The sequence below is a fragment of the Myotis myotis genome, unplaced genomic scaffold (genome assembly GCF_014108235.1).
Source record: "Myotis myotis isolate mMyoMyo1 unplaced genomic scaffold, mMyoMyo1.p scaffold_m19_p_6, whole genome shotgun sequence".
Lineage (NCBI taxonomy): Eukaryota > Metazoa > Chordata > Mammalia > Chiroptera > Vespertilionidae > Myotis > Myotis myotis.
The window spans coordinates 87552533-87573269 of NW_023416368.1; the positions used below are offsets into that span (position 1 = coordinate 87552533).

Sequence of the window (20737 nt, forward strand, 5' to 3'; positions counted from 1 at the left end):
GTTTGGTTAGTGCAGGATACCAGAAGTGTGCAGTTTTCATAAGGGCTAGGCCTCTGGCAGGGATGATGGGCCCTCTGTGGCTGCCTTGGAGAGCCCAGGCTTCCCAGTCAGGTGCCCATGGCCCCAGAGACCAGTCCCTGCACTGGGCTGGCCACGGGTGCTGCAACCTGAGCGTCTCCTTGGAACTGGAGCTCCCTAGCCAGCAGCAGTCAGTGTCTGGCTGGGGCTCCTCCCCTCAAGTCAAAAGGGAGCTGACTTTACTTGCCTGAGCTCCAGAGGATGAAATGGTTATGAAGGACTTCTCTTGCCCAAAGCAGTGACTTGATTTCATGTAAATCACCATGGCTGCCCTCTCACCAAGTGTGATCTCTCTCAAACTGGGAAATCATTGCGTTGGGGGTGTGTCTCAGAGTTGGTGTGTGTGTGTGTAAGTGGAGTACCCAGGTGCAGGGTCAAAGCCAAACCATAATGATTTATCAGGGGAACAGAAGAGCCTCTTATGAGTTGGTAATTATGTACTTAAGGGTTACTTGATACTGTTTTAAATGTATGGGTTGGAAATAAAAACTGAAAGCTCTCTAAACCCATCTAGTGTGGGTAGATGGCAAAACAGTTTAAATGTTGTATCAGCGAAAAGCGATTATATTTTGTTTTAGAGAAATGCTCCCAAATCTCATGGTGCTAAGTGGTCTTTGCTTGGTTTCAGCTCCTTTTCAACTTTCACACTAATTGTATCTGAGAGCTTCTGCTCCTCAGATTGGTTCCTTCTTCAATGTTAAACCATCCCTGTTCATTCATTCCATAACTATATATCGGGCACCTGGTATGTGTTTCTGACACTGTCTTAGGTGCTTGGAATAAAACAGATATCAGACATCCCCTTCCTTGTGGCATTTATGTTTTTGTCGGGTAAGAAAGTCCATAAACACAATAGCTGCCTGTGTGGAGCTTGCAGAGAGGCCAGGGCTGTGGGAGAGCAGCAGGTGGGCTTCTGAGAGGGAGACATTTGAGTATCAACTTGGGGTCAGCCATTGGGAGGGGGATGTGATCAAAACAGAGGGAACAGCTAATACAAATGCTCTGGCAACTATTGTTAGAACAGGCTGTATACAGGCATTTCTGAGAAGTTTCGTGAATATGGACTAGGCATTTGTTGACATTTAGGGATTTTTATATGGCATTTCATATATATATTTCAGAAGGGAAGGGAGAGGGAGAGAGAGAGAGAAACATCAATAATGAGAAAGAATAATTGATCGGCTGCCTCCTGCAGGCCCCTCACTGGGGATGGAACCTGCAATCTGGGCATCTGCCCTGACTGGGAATTGAACCGTGACCTCCTGGTTCATAGATCGATGCTCAACCACTGAGTCACACCAGCTGGGCCATGGTAGTTATATTTTCAGAGGACCTTTTTAATTTAGGTTGCAAACTGAAGAATTAATTGTTAAAATGATAAAGTGTCTGGGATTTTATTTAAAACATAAAAAGACCCCCAGGTGGGAGTGTGCCTGGTGTATTGGAGTCATGGCCAGGGAGCCAGCAAGGATGGAGCAGGATAAACAACTGGCCAGTGGGTAGGCCTCAAAATATAGGAGAGACTCGAGCTTCATTCTTTTATTATTAAAAAAAAACACCACTTTTTAAAATTGATTTTTAGAGAGTGAGGAAGGGAGAGAAAGATAGAAACATCAGTGAGAGAGAACATCCGTTGGCTGTCTCCTACACGCCTCCCTACTGGGGATTGAGTTCGAACCCTGGCATGTACCGGGAATGGGAATCGAGCCTGTGACCTCTTGGTGTGTGGGTTGATGCTCAACCACTGAGCCATACTGTCTGGACTCAAGCTTCATTCTAAGTGAATGCAGGACCTTCAAAGGGTTTCAAGCTGAGGATTGAAAGCATGGGGTCTAGTTTGCTGGCCTCCATCATAGCAGAGAGGATGGTGTGGTCAGTGGAGGTGTGAGAACTAGTTGGACCCCAGGTATGTTTGATGACAGAATCAACAGGATTTCCAGATGTACTGGATAGTGGGATAGTCAGATTAAGACGGCAATTCCACATTTTATTTTATTTTTATTTATTTATTTATTTATTTATTTATTTATTTTTAAAATATATTTTATTGATTTTTCACAGAGAGGAAGGGAGAGAGATAGAGAGTTAGAAACATCGATGAGAAAGAAACATCGATCAGCTGCTTCCTGCACATCTCCCACTGGGGATGTGCCCGCAACCCAGGTACATGCCCTTGACCGGAATCGAACCTGGGACCTTTCAGTCCGCGGGCCGACACTCTATCCACTGAGCCAAACCGGTTTCGGCCAATTCCACATTTTAATCTGAGCAGCTAGTAGACTGTGGATGTGCCATGAGCTAAGATGGGGAAAGCCATGGTGGAGCATGGTGACCTTAAAACTTCTTGCATATTGCACTCTACCCATGATGCAGTGTGTGTGTTGTAATAACAGATTGTTAAGATAACCTTCCTCACCTTGGCCAGTGTGGCTCAGTAGGTTGAACACTGCCCCATGCACCAAAAGGTTGCTGGTTCAATTCCTGGTCAGGACACATGCCAGGTTGCAGGCTCAATCCCTGATGGGGGGTGTACAAGAGACAGCTGATTCATGTTTCACTCTCACATTAATGTTTCTCTCTCTCTGCCCTGCCTCCCCTAAAAAAATCAATTAAAAAAAGAAAAAAGATGACCTACCTTCTTTCCAGTTAACCCTCCAGGAAATGTTGTTCAGTGTCTTATGGTCTCATAGAATAGAATATTTGGATCTTTGTTGAAAAGCAGTTATCCACATGTGCATGGGTATATTCTGGTCACCCATCTACATGTTTGTCTTTATGTCCATATTACAGACTTGTTTATTATAGCTTTATGGTAGGGTAAGCCCTCCAAATTTGTTCCTCTTTTTCAGTGTTGTTTTCACTATTCCAGGTCCTTGGCATTTTCATATAAATTTTAGAATCAGCTTGTTTTTTCTACAAAAAAGCCTGGTAGGAATTTTTTATTGGGACAGCGTTGAATCTGTGGTCCAATTTGGGAGGGAGAATTGATACCTCTGACCCATGGACAAGACCTATTTATTTAGTTTTTCTTTTATTTTTCTTAAGGATGTATTGTTATAGTTTTCAGTTTGTAGGTCTTGCACATTTTAAAAAATCGAATTTATCCTTAACTATTTCACATTTATGCTGTTGTAAATGGATTTTTAAAAATGCTTTGCATTTATTCGTTGCCATTATGTAGAAATACTGTTAACTTTTAATTTTTATTGATTTCAAAGAGGAAGGGAGAGGGAGGGAGAGATAGAAACATCAATAATGAGAGAGAATCTTTGATCAACTGGGGATTGAGCCTGCAACCCGGGCACTTGCCTGACAGAATTGAACCATGACCTCCTGGTTCATAGGTCGATTCTCAACCACTAAGCAACACTGGCCAGGCAGTACTGTTGACTTTTGTGTATTGACCTTGATCCTGAAGAGAGCAGGTGCCTGGAAAGCCCATGGCCCCTATTTCTGAGGCTTCACCCTCCATAGCAGAGAGGAGCCACTGCTTGGGTGGTATCAGAGAACTAGGATTATCTGTATCCACTGTGTTTCCTGCCCTAGACCTCGCTGAGGAGAACGCTGTGTGCTCCTTGGTGCCCAAATATCACTGATACTTGCTTATTTTACAAGTTCTCCTTTGGGAGTGCTTCTCACCATCCATGAGCTGTGAATTGCTGTGATCTCAGTTTAAAAATAAAGGTTTCATATCAGAGCAAGCATTCTTTGGGCACAAAGAATGATAACACTCAGCAAGGTAAAACTGACAGCACTGCCCAGGAGTCCAGGATTTGGTTGGTTCACTGTGTTTTAGCCTATGCGCCTGAAGCCCTGGATGTCTGCTGTCTCTGTGATCTCAGGAAAGCTCCCGAATATTTTTTAAACTTAGTTTTCCTGTCTGTAAAACAGGCAGCACCTTCTTCCCTTGGCAGTATTATCTCTGGAGATGATTCCTGGGGTAAAACTGTGAGTTGTCCCTCAAAGGTGAAGCCACCTTCATTTGGGAGGTAAAGTGTGCTTGGCCCCAGACATATTGCACTCTCAACTTCTTGAGAGCAAATCTTGCACTGCTGGAACAGTGGGTAGTTTCTCTGTGGTCTGTGCCAGGGAATACGCACCTGGAGAGGGAGACCTAGGTGACCAAATTCCTGAGTATTGGGCACATCAGATTCTTTTTCTGTAAATGGGTATGATTCTGTAATCTGCCCCTAAAGTTGTCCTGGGGATTCATAGAAATACTGAGATTTTTGACACAGTACCTGGAACTCATTGTTAAACACCTATTAAATGCTGGGTATTACTGTTAATGTCATTACTGTTATAGTCAAACCTTGAACCATTTTCTGGGTGTTTGGCACATTGGTGTTTGGCTGTGTACAGTCTCATCTCTATCATATTGTTGAAGACAGCATCTGCCATTCTAGTGTTTATAGGTTAGAGACTGATAGAAATTTATTTCCTCAGCTGCCCCCCTGTGGAAATGGCTGAGACAGACCTATGGTTGAAATCTAAAATTTCACTATGTAATCACAGGGGTTGGAGGCATTTAAAACTGCCAGAATGTCCTAGAAACTTTCCTTAAAAACTCAGGTTTCTTTCTCTGTCCTTCACTTTAGGTTGGTAAGGACGTTGATGCAAGTTGCCTTTTACATAGCTGCTGCCATGGCCAGCTGGTAGGACCAGAGTCCCATGCCCAGAAGCCAGGTGAGTGCTTGGGTTCTGGTATCTGTGTAATGAAGGCTCTGACTCATTCAGGTCTTTGAACATTTGAAACTGAGTGCTGCCTCAGAAGCTGATGGCCACCTCTTAGAGGAAATGGAAGGAGTCAAGTCCTCCCTACAGGAGTGTGTGATAAGACTATCTCCACGGGGCTAACCAGACCCTGCTGGCCTCCACTTGCTCTCCTCTCATGTCTCAGGGATCACTCATTTGAAAAGCCCTGGCCTAAATAGGATGAGCCGATCCTCTATGAGGATCAGAGGCCACGGATAATCCTGGCCAGGTGTCCTTGGCCCTCTGGCCATTTCTGTGATTTCCCAATGCTGACCAAAACTGGTAGAATTTTCCCTTAACCATTGTCAGCAGTGCAGGGCCTTGTACTGGTGCTTGGAGCTGGTTGCCCTTATCTTGCTTCATGTCTGTGGGGAAACTGAGCCATGCCTCCACTGCTTAGAGCTGTCAAGTGCAGGCTGTGTCAAGGACTCTCAAGACCCAGCAGGCAGATCCCACCATCCAGGTGGGATTTTGTCTGTTGCTATCAGGGCCTGGCCAGCAACGTTTTGACCTAAGGCTGCCTATCTGGAGAAGAATGTAGAATCCAGAGTTATCATAGGATTTGGAGGCAGTGTGGAGACCTCCTGGGTCAGTCAGCTGCTTCCTCCTAGTCCAGCTGGCAGGTGACTTATCAAGGAGTACATGTCCAAACCTGCATCACAGCTGCTCAGATTGCCTGCTGGGCTGAGTGTGGTATTTGATGAGGGTATAGGGGTCAGTTTTGTTAGGTTTCAGCTCTTATCTACCCATAGCAAGAAAACATGGGCATGGTCAAGTACTTGTGTTAGGAAAACATTTACAGAATATTCTTTTTTTTAATTCAAAATTGCTTTTAGAGAAAGAGAGGAAGGAATGGCGGTGGAGAGAGAGAGAAACATTGATTTGTTGTTCCATTTATTTATGCATTCATTGGTTGATTCTTTTATGTGCCCTGACTGGGAATGGAACCTACAACCTTGGTGTATTGGGACAATGCTCTAACCAACTGAGCTACCTAGCCAAGGCCCAGAGTATTCTAACAAAACCAAATTTTACTGGTGTTTAAAAAGAATTTTTTAAATTGAAATATAATGTTCATACCATACAACTCACCAATTATAGTATATATTTCAGTGATTTTTAATTTTTGGGGTGTATATTCAGGAGTGGTGCAACCATTACCTCTCTCTGATTCCAGACCACTGAAAGAAACACTGTCCACATTAGCAGTCACTCTCCATTCCCCTCTCCCAGCCACTAACCTGGCAACCGCTAATCTACTTGCTGTGTCTATGGATTTGCCTGTGCTGCAGATTTCATATCAACAAAATCGTAACATATGACTTTGTGTGTTTGATTTCTCTTACTCTGTGTAATGTTTTTGAGATTCATCCACTTTGTAGCATGAATCTCACCTCATCCATTTTTATGGCTGTGTGATATTTCATTGCAGAGATGGATCACATTTTGTTTACCTATGTTCATCTGGGATAAATTTGGGCTGTTTGCACCTTTTGGTAATTTGTGACTGGCCGATTTGGCTTAGTGGATAGAGCATCGGCCTGCAGACTGAAGGGTCCTGGGTTTGAATCCAGTCAAGGGCATGTACCTCTGTTGCAGGTTCCTTCCCGGCCCGGGCCCTGGTCGGGGTGAGTGCAGAAGGCAACCAATCGGGGTGAGTGCAGAAGGCAACCAATCGATGAGTTTCTCTCACATTGATATTTCTCTGTCTTTCCCTTTCTCTTCCACTCTCTTTAAAAATCAATAGAAAAATATCCTTGGGTGAGGATTAAAAAAAATAAAGAACATTTGTGTATGCAATTTGTGCTGGGTGTTCAGGAATCAAAAATGGGTGTGACTTATAGAAAAACAGACAGTTCACAGAAAGAGTAATGCAGATGGCCCTTAACCAACCAAGGTATGGAAAATACTTAGTTTCTCTGATACTAACAATGGTTGTTGGAGCTTCATCAAAACAACATTTCTGACCTTTTCCCACAGAGGTGGACTCTGTTCTGTTGGTGGGAATCAGACTCCACCATACATTTCTTGGAGGGGGGTTTATAACTCCTCTGAGTGGGAATTGCTTACCCTTTGCTCCAGCAATTCTACCTCTATAAATTTATCCCAACGATACACTGTTAAAAAGAAGGATTGTGGCCCAGCTGGCATGGCTCAGTAGTTGAGCATCCATCTATGAACTAGGAGGTCATGGTTCGATTCCCGTTCAGGGCACATGTCCGGGTTGTGGGCTTGATCCCCAGTGCTGGGGCATGCAGGAGGCAGCCAATCAGTGATTCTCTCTCATCATTGATGTTTCTTTTTTTTTTTATTTTTTTATTTTTTATTATTGCTTAAAGTATTACAAAGAGTATTACATATGTCTCCTTTTTTTCCCCCACCCTTGACAATCCCCTGGCCTCCCCTACACCCCAGTGTCTTATGTCCATTGGTTATGCTTATATGCATGCATACAAGTCCTTTGGTTGATCTCTTACCCACCCCCCTCGTGCCCTCCCACCCTCCCCGGCCTTCCTGCTGTAGTTTGACAGTCTGTTCGAGGCAGCTCTGCCTCTGTATCTGTTTTTGCTCATAAGTTCATAATGGTCTTTATTATCCAGAAATGAGTGACATCATGTGGTATTTTTCCTTCATTGACTGGCTTATTTCACTTAGCATAATGCTCTCCAGTTCCATCCATGCTGTTGCAAATGGTAAGAGTTCCTTCTTTTTTACAGCAGCATAGTATTCCATCGTGTAGATGTACCACAGTTTTCTAATCCATTCATCTACAGATGGGCACTTAGGCTGTTTCCAGATCTTAGCTATGGTGAATTGTGCTGCTATGAACATAGGGGTGCATATATCCTTTCTGATTGGTGTTTCTGGTTTCCTGGGATATATTCCTAGAAGTGGGATCACAGGGTCAAATGGGAGTTCCATTTGTAGTTTTTTGAGGAAACTCCATACTGTCTTCCATAGTGGCTGCACCAGTCTGCATTCCCACCAGCAGTGCACAAGTGTTCCTTTTTCTCCACATCCCCTCCAGCACTTGTTGTTTGTTGATTTGTTGATGATAGCCAGTTTGACAGGTGTGAGATGGTACCTCATTGTTGTTTTGGTTTGCATCTCTTGGATGATTAGTGACTTTGAGCATGTTTTCATATGTCTCTTGGCTTTCTGAATGTCCTCTTTTTGAAAGGTGTCTATTTAGATCCTTTGCCCATTTTTTGATTGGATTGTTTATCTTCCTTTTGTTAAGTTGTTTGAGTTCCCTATAAATTTTGGAGATTAGGCCCTTATCAGATATGACATTGGCAAATATGTTTTCCCACACAGTGAGTTTTCTCGTTGTTTTGTTGATGGTTTCTTTTGCTGTGCAGAAGCTTTTTATTTTGATGTAGTCCCATTTGTTTATTTTCTCTTTAGTTTCCAATGCCCTAGGAGCTGTATCGGTGAAGAAATTGCTTCGGCATATGTCTGAGATTTTGTTGCCTTTGGATTCTTCTAGTATTTGTATGGTTTCCCGTCGTATATTTAAGTCCTTTATCCATTTTGAGTTTATTTTTGTGTATGGTGTAAGTTGGTGATCCAGTTTCATTTTCTTGCATGTATCTGTCCAAGTTTCCCAATACCATTTATTGAAGAGACTATCTTGACTCCATTGTATGTTCTTGCCTCCTTTGTCAAATATTAATTGAGCGTATTGGTTGGGGCTGATTTCTGGGCTCTCTATTCTATTCCATTGATCTATATGTCTGTTCTTGTGCCAGTACCAGGCAGTTTTGAGAACAGTGGCTTTGTAATACAGCTTGATATCTGGTATTGAGATCCCACCTACTTTGTTCTTTCTCAGATCATTGATGTTTCTATCTCTCTCCCCTCTCCCTTTCTCTCTGAAATCAATAAAAATATATTTTTAAAAAAGGATTGTGATAGGGTTATTCATTAAAACATTCTGAAGTAACAAAACTGGAAATGATTTAGGTGTTTGTCAGTTGAGGCTGGGAACTGATAGGGTGGACCCTAGCCCCTCGGTGAAGGAAGGATGAGATCTACATGTCATGGTGATGGAATATTAAGAGTGAAGTGACAACTGGAAAAAAGAACAAGGTAAAGGATAAAGAGATGTAGTGTGTTCACTTTTATCCAAAGGAAGGCGGGGGTGGGGGGATATGGATGTATATGTATTTGCTTATATTTAATTTAAAAAAAATGGAAGTATAACCTACTAGAGCAGCGGTTCTCAACCTGTGGGTCACGACCCCTTTGGGGGTCAAACGACCCTTTCATAGGGGTCGCCTAAGACCATTGGAAAACACATATATAATTACATACTGTTTTTGTGATTAATCACTATGCTTTAATTATGTTCAGTTTGTAACAATGAAAATACATCCTGCATATCAGATATTTACATTATGATTCATAACAGTAGCAAAATTGCAGTTATGAAGTAGCAACAAAAATAATTTTATGGTTGGGGATCACCACAACATGAGGAACTGTATTAAAGGGTCGCGGCATTAGGAAGGCTGAGAACCACTGTACTAGAGGCTTGGTGCACGAATTCGTGCACCAGTGGGGTCCCTTGGCCTGACCTGCAGGATTGGGCTGAAATCGGCTCTCCTACATCCCCCAAGGGGTCCTGAATTGCGAGAGGGTGCAGGCCAGGCCGAGGGACCCCACTGGTGCACGATTGGGGCCGGGGAGGGATGAGGAAGGGCTCTAGGGTATGTCTGGCCCGCCTCGCTCAGTCCCAGTCAGCCGGACCCTAGCAGCAAGCTAACCTACCAGTTGGAGCGTCTGCCCGCCGGTGGTCAGTGCACGCCATAGGGAGCAGTTGAGTGGCCTTAGCATATCATTAGCATATTACACTTTGATTGGTTGAATGGACAACTGGATGACGGGACACTTAGCATATTAGGCTTTTATTATATAGTATAAGTGAACCACATGGTCACTTCTGAGGAGGAATAAGAGGGGACAGGGTTACTGGAGACTTACCTGGGTTTTTTTCTGTGTAGCACTGGGTGTGTCTTTTACATTATCCTATATAATAAAGGGCTAATATGCAAATAGACCAAACGGTGGAACAACTGGTCGCTATGATGTGCACTGACAACCAGAGGGCATGTGTGGAACATGGTGGGTGTTGGCTGAGTTGGGATGGTGGAGCAGGTGAGCGGGGGTGCCAGACCAAGGTGGGCACCGGTCGCTGTCATGGGGGCGAGCCTCTGGTGGTTACTACCCTGCGTTCGCACCTGCTGCTGGCGCTGGAGCCACCGCTTGCACCCATTACTGGTGCCCAGTGCCAGTCCCAATCACTCGTTAGCATCAGCGGCGGCTGCTGGCCCTGATCACCCCTGAGGACTTCTCTACCTCCCTCTGCTCCTGAGGGGTGATCAGGGCAGCAACTGCCACTTGCACCTGCTGCTGGCACCGGCCTCAATTGCTCCACGCTTTCAGCAGGTTCGAGCAGGGCCAGCACTGTTAGCTGTGGGGGCGGCAGCAGCAGAGAGGAGCTGCCAGCAGATGGGACCAGGGCCATGGTGGGAGGGGCCAGGCAGGGGCGCGGAGGATGGGCCGAGACCTGCCCCTGGGCCTTCTGCAGCCTCGTGGCCCACAGTTCCTTTCAAGGTGCATGAATTCGTGCACTGGGGCCCTAGTTATAAAAGTATGTCAAAGGGCATGTGGCAGTCCTTAAAAACCAATGGAAAATGAAATAAATGAATCTAGATGCATGTATTTACATGACTTTTAAATACAATAGTTTGTAAATATTTTAGTGAGGTACAGCATAAAGACAAAATGAAAAATTTTAAAAATCTTTAACTGTTTTTAGAAATCATATATTTGGTTTCAGGTTAACAATACCAATAGTCTTAGTATTATATGTATAGAAGAAAATAAGTCATTAATGTCTTTAAGAACCAAAAATTTCAGCATGAAATAAAAGTGTAAATATAAAATCAAAGCATTTAGGTTAAAATGGTTTAATTCTGAATCTGCATTGGAATATCCCTGTTGCATCAGACAGTACTGGGGTTGTGCCAGAAGGACCCACAGGGCCTCCCATGGTCAAGGGTGGGCAGGTGAGCAGGGGGGAGAACAAGGAGTCCCTGAATTGCTGCACCAAAGGGGTAAAAAAAAAAAAAATCTATGTTTATGTTGGCACGCAAAGGAAAGGAAGACACTTGCCAGTAGGCAATCGGCTCATTTTGAAAATTGGTAGAGGAAAAGAAGCAAGCATATCTACCTCTTATATGTGAAATAGTGGGTGAGGGCAACTTTCCCTCACAGCTCAGTGCTGCCCCACAGAACTTTCTGGAATGCTCTGAATCCATACCTGGAATAGTTTGAGGAAGTCACCTTTTAATTTAATTTAATTTAAATCTAATTAAATGACCTCATCTGGCTGATGGACAACACAGCTATTGATATATTCTGGCTAATTGATAGAATTATGAATTATAAGTTTTCAGACACCTAATGAAATGGTGGGTCCCAACAGTGAGCATCCTCACTGGCCATCCCCCAAGGAGGGCATACTTGCTTAGTTAGGCCTCAAAACCTGGTTTTTGAGATATTGGGTGTGTTTTATACCACAGGGATACCACCAGCAAAACCTATCTGTGGGAAACAGGATAAATGACCTAATTTCTTCAATGTATGATTGAAAGGAAGAGAGTGTGGTGGGGAGCCTATAGATTTCAAGCAGTGTGACTGTGACAGATGAAGAAATGCTTGTTAAATTGTTGAAGATCGTGATTGTGGGATGGTGATAAATACTGACCTGTCATTTGTAAATGCACGTTGGGTAGGATTTGCTTCACAGAAGCTAGTGGGGTGTGGGAGACCAAGGTTGGCCACCTAAAGACCATAGGTGTTGGATGCGTGCAGTTAATCATGCTGCTCTCTTTACTTCTGTGGTATGTTTGCAATTTTCTGTAATCAAAGTTTACAAAACAGGCTTGACCCAGGTATTCCCTCAGGGAGCATTATGACGCACATCACCCAGAGCAGGGAAAACAGCCATTTACAAAGTGCGGATGATGGCCACTTGTGGTTAGTTTAAATTCAAGTAGAAAACCTTCAGCAGAGATTCTGGAATTGCTGTGAGGGGCTGTAGCCAGTGGCCTGTCAGGTGGGATAACTTCCCAATATAGCGTTCATATTTTCTGTAATAACAGTCACAGCTCCTGTTTGTGGAGCCCTTGGAGAACATTAGTGATAAAGTAGGCAGGAGCTGTTCCAATTTCACAGTTAAGGAAACTGAGGCATGTGAAGGTGAACCAGGCATCATTTTGTGCCTGGTGGTACCTTCTGTTCCATAAGCCTTTCTCCTGCTCCCCCCGCTCCCCTCGCCTTGGAGCGCTTCTTATTATCATCTGTGCTTTCTCACTTTAGTACTTTGATTCTGTGATAGCCCATATACCAGTGGTTCTCAACCTTCCTAATGCCACGACCCTTTAATACAGTTCCTCATGTTGTGGTGACCCCCAATTTCATTGTTACAAATTGAACATAATTAAAGCATAGTGGTTAATCACAAAAACAATATGTAATTATATATGTGTTTTCCGACGGTCTTAAGCGACCCCCGTGAAAGGGTCGTTCGACCCCCAAAGGGGTCGCAACCCACAGGTTGAGAACCGCTGCCATATACTGTTGTTTTCAGACCTAAGTTAATATAGTCTTGATTAGCGACCAGTCTCACTTCTGCATTGTTGGCCATCCATAGCAACTGTAGCCAGTAGAATGGATAAAGTAGTGGTTAGCTGGTTTTCAACTTGACTTTGTCTTATGAAAAAAGAGTGCTTTACAAGATTGAGCCTGTGCCATCCAGAGATCACTGTACCTCCCATCGTGGGAGGGACCTCACCCTGCATCATCCACCTGCTCTGTGTCCACTGCCTACCCCCAGCTTTGTGTGTGTTCTCCTAAGGCTTCCTGGGCCTGTGCTACTCTCGGTGGGAGGCTTTTTGTTGGAAATCCCCGAGGGTGACCATGGGACCCAATTAGCCCTGGTCCCTGGTAGAAAGTAAGCCCATGTTTGGAAGAACGAGTCGGTGAAATACCTGTGAGGTTGAAATGGGTGGCACACTCACCGTGAAGCCTATCATGGGCTTTATTTGAATAGAGCTCTGCCTGTGATTCTCTCTCCACATTGGCTCTCTGTCAGTATATTATGTGCCCCACATGTTCACACTCCAAGGCATCGGCTCCTTTTCTGGGAGATGGTTCTCTCTCTCTTTTTTTTTTTAAATGTATTTTTGACCTAGCTAGTTTGGCTCAGTGGATAGAGCGTCGGCCTGCAGACCAAAGGGTCCTGGGTTTGATTCTGGTCAAGGGCCTGTACCTTGATTGCAGGCTCCTCCCTGGCCTAGGCTCTTGCAGGAGGCAATCAGTTGATGTGTTTCTCTCTGTCTCTCTCTCTGTCTCTCTCTCTGTCTCTCTCTCTCTCTCTCACTCTCCCTAAAAATCAATGGAAAAATATCCTAGGGTGAACATTAGCAACAATAAATAAATAAATAAACAAATAAATTTTTTAATTGCCTTTAGAGAGGAAAGGAGAGGGAGAGAGAAAGAAACATCGTGATGAGAGAGAATCATTGATCGTCTGCTTTCTGCATACCTCACACTGGGGATCGAGTCCACAATCCGGGCATGTGCCCTGACCGGGAATCAAACTGAGACCTCTTGGTTCATAGGTCGATGCTCAACCACTGAGCCACACTAGCTGGGCTGTTTTTTTTTTTTTTTTTTAAATCCTGCCTTTTTAAAAATATGAAGGTAAAATTCACATAACATAAAATTCACTCAAACATTTTAAAGTGTGAATTTATTGGCATCTTAATACATTCACAACATTGTGCAACCATCACCTCTAATTCCAGAACATTTTCATCACCCCCAAAAGAAACCTATATCCTATTAGTCACTTTTCACTTCCCCCTCCCTCCCCACCTCTGTACTTCCCAGAGCCCTAGCATCCTCTAATCTACTTTCTGTCTCTCTGGATTTGCCTGGGCATTTCACATATACTTTGTGGCCTTTTATGTCTGGCTTTTCTCATTTAGTATGTTTTCATCATTCATGTTGTGACATGAAAAAGAACTTCATTCCTTTTTATGGCTAAATAATATTCCATTGTGTGGCTGGATCACATTTTGTTTATGTATTTTTTGTTGATGGACAGTAGGGTCATTTTTACTTATTGGCTACTGTAAATAGTGCTGCTTTTAACATTCATGTACAAGTTTTTGTTTGAATACCTGTTTTCACATCCCTTGACTATATACCTAGCTGGAATTTCTGGGTCATATGGTAATTCTGTATTTAACTTTTAGAGGAACTGCCAGACTTTTCCATATCATTACACCATTTTTTTGTTGTTAATAGGATATTTTCCCATTGCTTTTTTAGAGTAGAAGGGACGGGGAGAGACAGAAACATCAGTGTGAGAGAGAGACATTGATTGGTTGCCTTTTGCATGCCCCAAACAAGGCCGGGGATCGAGCCTGCAACCAAGGTATGGGCCCTTGACTGGAATTGATCCCGGGATGCTTCACTCCTTGGGCCGACGCTCTATCCACTGAGCCAAGTGGCTAGTGCTCATTACACCATTTTATATTCCCTCCAGCAATGTATAAGGGTTCCAATTTATCTATATCCTCACCAATACTTATTTTCCAGTTAAATTTTTTCTTGTGCTGGTCAGTGTGCTTAGTGTTTGGAGCGTTGCCCCATGCACTGAAGGGTTTAGGGTTCGAAGGGTTTAGAGTTAGTCACGTGCATGTAACTGAGTCTCCCCTTCCCTTCCTTCCTCCCTCCCTCTATTCCCCCCTTCCCTTCCACTCTATCTAAAATCAATAGAAAAATATGCTTGAATGAGGATTAACAATTATTTTTTCTTATCATAGCCTTCCTAGTAGGTGTGAGGTGGTATCTCATTGTGGTTTGATTTGCATTTCCCTGATGATTAGTGATGTTGAACATCTTACCTATGTGCTTATTGGCCATTTGTGTATTATTGGAGAAAAATCTATATACGTCCTTTGCCCATTTTTGAATTGGGTTCTCTTTATTGTTGAGTTGTAAGAGTTTTTTATATATTTCTGATACTAGACTATTCTTGATTTTTTAAAATCCTCACCTGAGGATATGTTTTTATTGATTTTTGAGAGAGACAGACATCGATGTGAGAGAGAAACATCGATTGGTTGCCTCTCCTATGTGCCCTGACCAAGGATCAAACCTGAAACCTTTTGGTGTACGTGGGCAATGCTCCAACCAGCTGAGCCACCAGGCTATAGTCCCTGGCACTAGACCAGTGGTTCTCAACCTTCCTAATGCCGCGACCCTTTAATACAGTTCCTCATGTTGTGGTGACCCCCAATTTCATTGTTACAAATTGAACATAATTAAAGCATAGTGATTAATCACAAAAACAATATGTAATTATATATGTGTTTTCCGATAGTCTTAGGTGACTCCTGTGAAAGGGTCGTTCGACCCCCGAAGGGGTCGTCACCCACAGGTTGAGAACCCCTGCACTAAACTCTTATCAGATATATGGTTTGTACATATTTCCTCTTATTCTGAGAGTTGTTTTTTCACTTTCTTGTTGCACCAAGTATTTGAATTTTGATGAAATCCAATTTAACTTTTTTCTTTTGTTGATATTGTGCTTTTGATATCATATTTAAGAATCTGTTGCCAAATTCAATGTCATGATTTACACTTTAGTATTTTCTTCTAAGAGTTTTATACTAGGTTTAACATTTCATATTCAAGTCTTAGTCCATCTTGGGTTAATTATAATATGTGGTGTGAAGTAGGGTTTTGTTTTTTATCATTTTTTCTATGGGTATGAAGACATTTTGGCTTATTTAACTAGGAATGGGAGGGCCGTAGCTGGGAGTTCTGGAAGTACCTTTTCTCATCTGCCTCCCCCCCCACCCCCCCCGCACCCCCCCCTCTTCTTTTTAACAAATATGTATTGAGCACCATTCTCTTGTGGGCCCTGAGATGGTAGCACTGAACAAAGAGGTGTTCTCTGTTCTTGTTGGGGATGGGGGACACAAAAACAGATGAGTAAATAAAATGTCAAGTAGTGGGAAAAGGGGTAGAGACCCATCAAGGGGCATGTGTGGAGGGGAGATTCATCTCATTTTGTTGTCTCAGCTGAGACCTGAGAAAGAAAGTTTGTACAGAGACTTGTGGGAGGAACCTTCCAGGTAGAGGAAACAGGAAGTGTGCAAAGGCCCTGGGATTGGAGTGAACTTGGCTGTCAGAGGAGCAGCCAGGATGTAACTGTGGCCAGAGCTGAGAGAATGGGGTTGGGGATTGAGGGGGAATGGTATGGTGGGAGAGAGGCCAATAGGATCTTGATGCTGAGTTGGGACCTTTTACTTTTAGTAGCATGTTTTACAAAAGGACCACTAATGTGATATACCCTCTAGCTGAGCTTGGCAATTTCCTGGATGTTGGTATAGGTGTCCAAAACCAGCACAACCCCTGCCTAATGGGAAGATTTCCACTTAGAGAGAAGGGGGGGGGGGGGGGCTTCTGTTCCAGCTCTTACAATGCAGAAAGTGCTGTGAGAACTGTTTCTTAGGCCCATGGGCTTCATTGAGACCAAAAACTTGCTTTAGTCCTAAAAGTAGCTTTCTCTGCTGGCTCCAATTCTCCTGGGGCAGCTGAGAGCCCTGACACCAAAAAAGGACGTGTGTGGAGGGGGAACTTGATAAAGGAAGCCCAGGCAAGGCCTCTGGGCAGTCGAGTTACAACATTGCTGGGCTTCCTGATGAAAATGACAATAGATGTGTACCTGTTCCCTCACCTTATACTCATGTCTCCTCCTTGGAATGGAGAAGGCCTTTATGGCTCTTCTTGGAATTTTCTGTGCAAAACCTCTCTGCCATGTCCAGCCACAGGCCTCAATGGAGCTGGTGGCTAGGGCTGCATCTCCACTGGGCCCTGAAGGAGTCTGCCCTGAAAGGGTTAGAGCCTCCCATTTTGTGATGTGACACCAATGGCACATTGCAATGTTGTGGAAATGGCAGGTGTAACCCTTGGTGGGCTGCAAGGCTCATAGCCCAGGAAGCAGCTGGGAGGGGACAGAGTGCTGGTCTTTTCCCATGGGTGGGAAATTCCGCCAGCTAGCTCTCACAGTGACGTTCTGCAGGAGAATAATTCCTGGTCACCATTTCCCTATGGACATTTAATATTACTCAGGTTCCCCTTTACAGGTGACACATTTTTTTCGGTGTTGTCTGCTCCTCCAGCAGCATCTGTTTCTCCCTCTGGGGATACAGAGTAAGGATTTGGCCACAGCCCAGCTGGGGTCGGAAGCTCAGATGGCCACCTAGAAGTGGCCCCAAGTGGGTGGCATTGGATGCTTACTGAGCACCTCTGAGATGACAAACACTAGAGCTAAGTCCTTATCTCCAGTGTGAGCCTGGGGAGAGCTAGTGACAATTTTAAAGACACTTGTTAGCAGTCTCTCCCCCTCTTAAGATGTGATCAGTATAAGTGTGCTTTCTTTTACTGAATGCCACAACTTGGAGATGAAGACAGGCTTTTGTCTCATGTCACTGGGAAGGGCACTCAGAGGTCAATGTATTGGGCTACACTGCAGATGGAGCTGAGTGGGATCCGTGTGGCTTGTGTAGTCATTGTTCCCTGAGAAGAAGATAAAAGCATACCCCGGTACCCCCTATCCCAGGAAGAGCTACTCTTTCTCCAGTTTTTCCCCCCATGACTCCAGGGAGGGAGGTTGGGCTGTCCCAGGGTGAATTTGGGCAGCCAGGTACACCATCACAGGACTGGTGGTTACTATGGCATGAGCCTCACCAAGGTGTAGTGACTTCAGGTTTCCTGGAGATTACTTGTCTTGGAACTGGTTTTGTTCCCACACACTGTTGGGGTGAGATGCTCCTGGTGTTTTCTCCACTGTGCAGTCTGTGTGGGATTTGCATTGAAGAATCTGAAGAGGTTTTTCCTCTTTCTCTTTTTAAAAAAGTATATTTTTATTGATTTCAGGGAGGAAGGAAGAGAGAGAAACATCAATGATGATGAGAGAGAATCATTGATCAGCTGCCTCCGTTGATCAGTCAGTGTTGTTCCATGTTATCTCCCCCTCAAAACAGACAGTCTCCTCTGAAAATGTTGATGGTCACTACTTGAATATGTTAAATTGCTCTCCAGGTTAATTTTGTTAAATGGATTTTTTAAAAGCGTTAATTCAGGGCATTATTTACAAGGCTTCCACCTTAAAAAAATCAGATTATAAAGTGTGTTTATTTGTAAATGTGAGTGCCGGAGTGTTGTGTTTTTTTTTGTTGTTGTTTTAATATATTTTATTGATTTTTTACAGAGAGGAAGGGAGAGGGATAGAGAGTTAGAAACATCGGTGAGAGAGAAACATCGATCAGCTGCCTCCTGCACACCCCCTACTGGGGATGTGCCCGCAACCAAGGTACATGCCCTTGACCGGAGTCGAACCTGGGACCCTTGAGTCCGCAGGCCGACGCTCTATCCACTGAGCCAAACCAGTCAGGGCGAGTGTTGTGTTTTTTTATTGTTGTTTTGTTTTGTTGTTTTTTTACCTTCCTTCAGTTTTAATGACCTGCATTGCTGGGTGTTTCTTGAATCTAGGACTGAAGGTGACCAGGATAAAATGGATGTCTTGGTCTGACTATACCTTGGGTATGACTTCCCTCAACCCCCAACCCCGTGGTGATGGGTTTATATTTGACTAGAGGCTCAGTGCATGACATTCGTGCCCTGGGGTGGAGGGAGGGTCCCTCATCCTGACCTGTGCCCTCTTGCAGTCTGGGACCCTTCGGGGGATGTCTGCCAAGGGGTCCTTAGTGCTGCCGCCACCGCCGCTGTGTTCACCAGCTGTGAGCCTGGCTCAGGGCTTCTGGCTGAGCAGCGCTCCACCTGTGTGAGCGTACTGACCACCTGGGAGCAACTCCTGCATTGAGTGTCTTCCCCCTGGTGGTCAGTGCACTTCATAGCAACCGGTCGTTCCCCTGTTTGGTCAATGTGCCTATTAGGATTTTATTATATAGGACTAGAGGCCCGATGCACAAAATTTGTTCAAAAGTAGGCCTTCCTTTTCCCGGCTGCCAGCACTGGCTTCCCTCTGACACCCGGGACCCAGGCTTCGTCCAGTCTAATTAGCATATTACGCTTTTATTATTATATATGGCTCATTGGTATTTCAGATGGTGTGCAATGTTTGGGCACACCTGGGATGTTAGAAGTGCATCTTTGAGGGAGGAGGCTGAGCTGCTCTGAATTTATTTAACCTTCCTTTTTGACTCCTGCTTCTGAGCTGAGTACCACACTTGAAAGTGGTCTCGCTTCCTGGAAAGATTAAGTAGAGAGCACCTGTGGGGCTGGGGGCAGAGAGGTGCCCTGAGTAGCACACCAGTTTTCAGAAGGACTTATTTGATAGAGTGACTGGAGGCACTTCATTTAAGTTGTGTGCATACACGAGTCTTTTTGGAGTGTGCTCTGTGTCATCTCACAGCTCTCAGTGCTCTCCTCCTCTGTCCTTCAGGACCCAGTGAAAGGTTCCAGTTCTCCTCACTCACAGGCTTATGGCAGTCAGGACCCCACTCCCTCCCCAGTCCCTGGACTTCTTAATTCTTAAGGGCACCCGGAGCCCAGGAAAGCCCATGGGAGAACTGGTCATCACTATTAGCGTCTCACAATGAATACAAGTGGCTTGTGGCTTCTCTATAACAGGGGTGTTTTATCCTTCCAAGCATCCTCATTCCATTTAAAAAACAGTTGTTAAAACTTTTGTTCAAGGATCCTTTTATTTGGTTTCATTTTCTTGGAGATGGGTTTTCATGTGCCAGTATATTTCTTTTTTTTTTTTTTTCTTTTATAATATATATATATATATATATATATATATATATATATATATATATTTAATATATTTTATTGATTTTTTACAGAGAGGAAGGGAGAGAGATAGAGAGTTAGAAACATGGATGAGAGAGAAACATCGATCAGCTGCCTCCTGCACATCTCCCACTGGGGATATGCCCGCAACCCAGGTACATGCCCCTGACCGGAATTGAACCTGGGACCTTTCAGTCCGCAGGCCGAGGCTCTATCCACTGAGCCAAACCGGTTTCGGCCTTTTATAATATATTTTTTATTGATTAAGATTGTACATATGTGTCCTTGTCCCCACGTTACCCTCTACCCTCCCACCCCCCACCCCCCACCCCCCACCCCCGCTCATGCCCTCACCCCCCCGTTGTCCGTGTCCATTGGTTAGGCCTATATGCTTGCATATAAGTCCTTTGGTTGATCTTTCCCCCTTACCCCCACCCTCCCCTACCTTCCCTCCAAGGCCGGACAGTCCAATCAATGCCTCTCCGTCTCTGGATCAGTCCTTGTTCATCAGTTTATGTTGTTCATTATATTCCACAAATGAGTGAGATCCTGTGGTATTTATCCACTCTCCAGTTCCATCCATGCTGTGGCAAATGGTAAGAGTTCCTTTTTCTTCTTCCTCTTCTTAAAGAATACCTTTCAGCATTTCATATAATGCTGGTTTGGTGGTGATGAACTCCTTTAGCTTTTTCTTATCCGTGAAGCTCTTTATCTGACCTTCTATTCTGAATGATAGCTTTGCTGGATAAAGAAATCTTGCTTGCAGGTTCTTGCTATTCATCACTTTGAATATTTCTTGCCACTCTCTTCTGGCCTGCATGGTTTCTGTTGAGAAATCAGCTGACAGTCGTATGGGTACTCCCTTGTAGGTAACTGACTGTCTTTCTCTTGCTGCTTTTAAGATTCTCTCTTTGTCTTTTGCTCTTGGCATTTTAATGATGATGTGTCTTGGTGTGGTCCTCTTTGGATTCCTTTTGTTTGGGGTTCTCTGCGC

The 20737-nt window shown here is 44.1% G+C and overlaps 1 protein-coding gene across 6 annotated transcripts in view; it reads left to right on the forward strand.

The window, feature by feature from the left end:
• Positions 1-20737, forward strand: part of GATAD2A (GATA zinc finger domain containing 2A) — a 114947-nt gene that overhangs the window by 42007 nt on the left and 52203 nt on the right. For 3 of the 6 annotated variants that reach the window (XM_036311911.1, XM_036311910.1, XM_036311915.1), the window contains one exon: positions 4677-4764. The exons of 2 other annotated variants lie outside the window; for them this stretch is intronic. In XM_036311911.1, coding sequence (XP_036167804.1) covers positions 4750-4764 — 15 coding nt within the window. In that variant the 5' untranslated portion in view covers positions 4677-4749. Of the gene's footprint in view, positions 1-4676; positions 4765-6432; positions 6488-20737 lie in introns of those variants that run through there. One more of the 6 variants, XM_036311912.1, reaches the window with a different exon arrangement.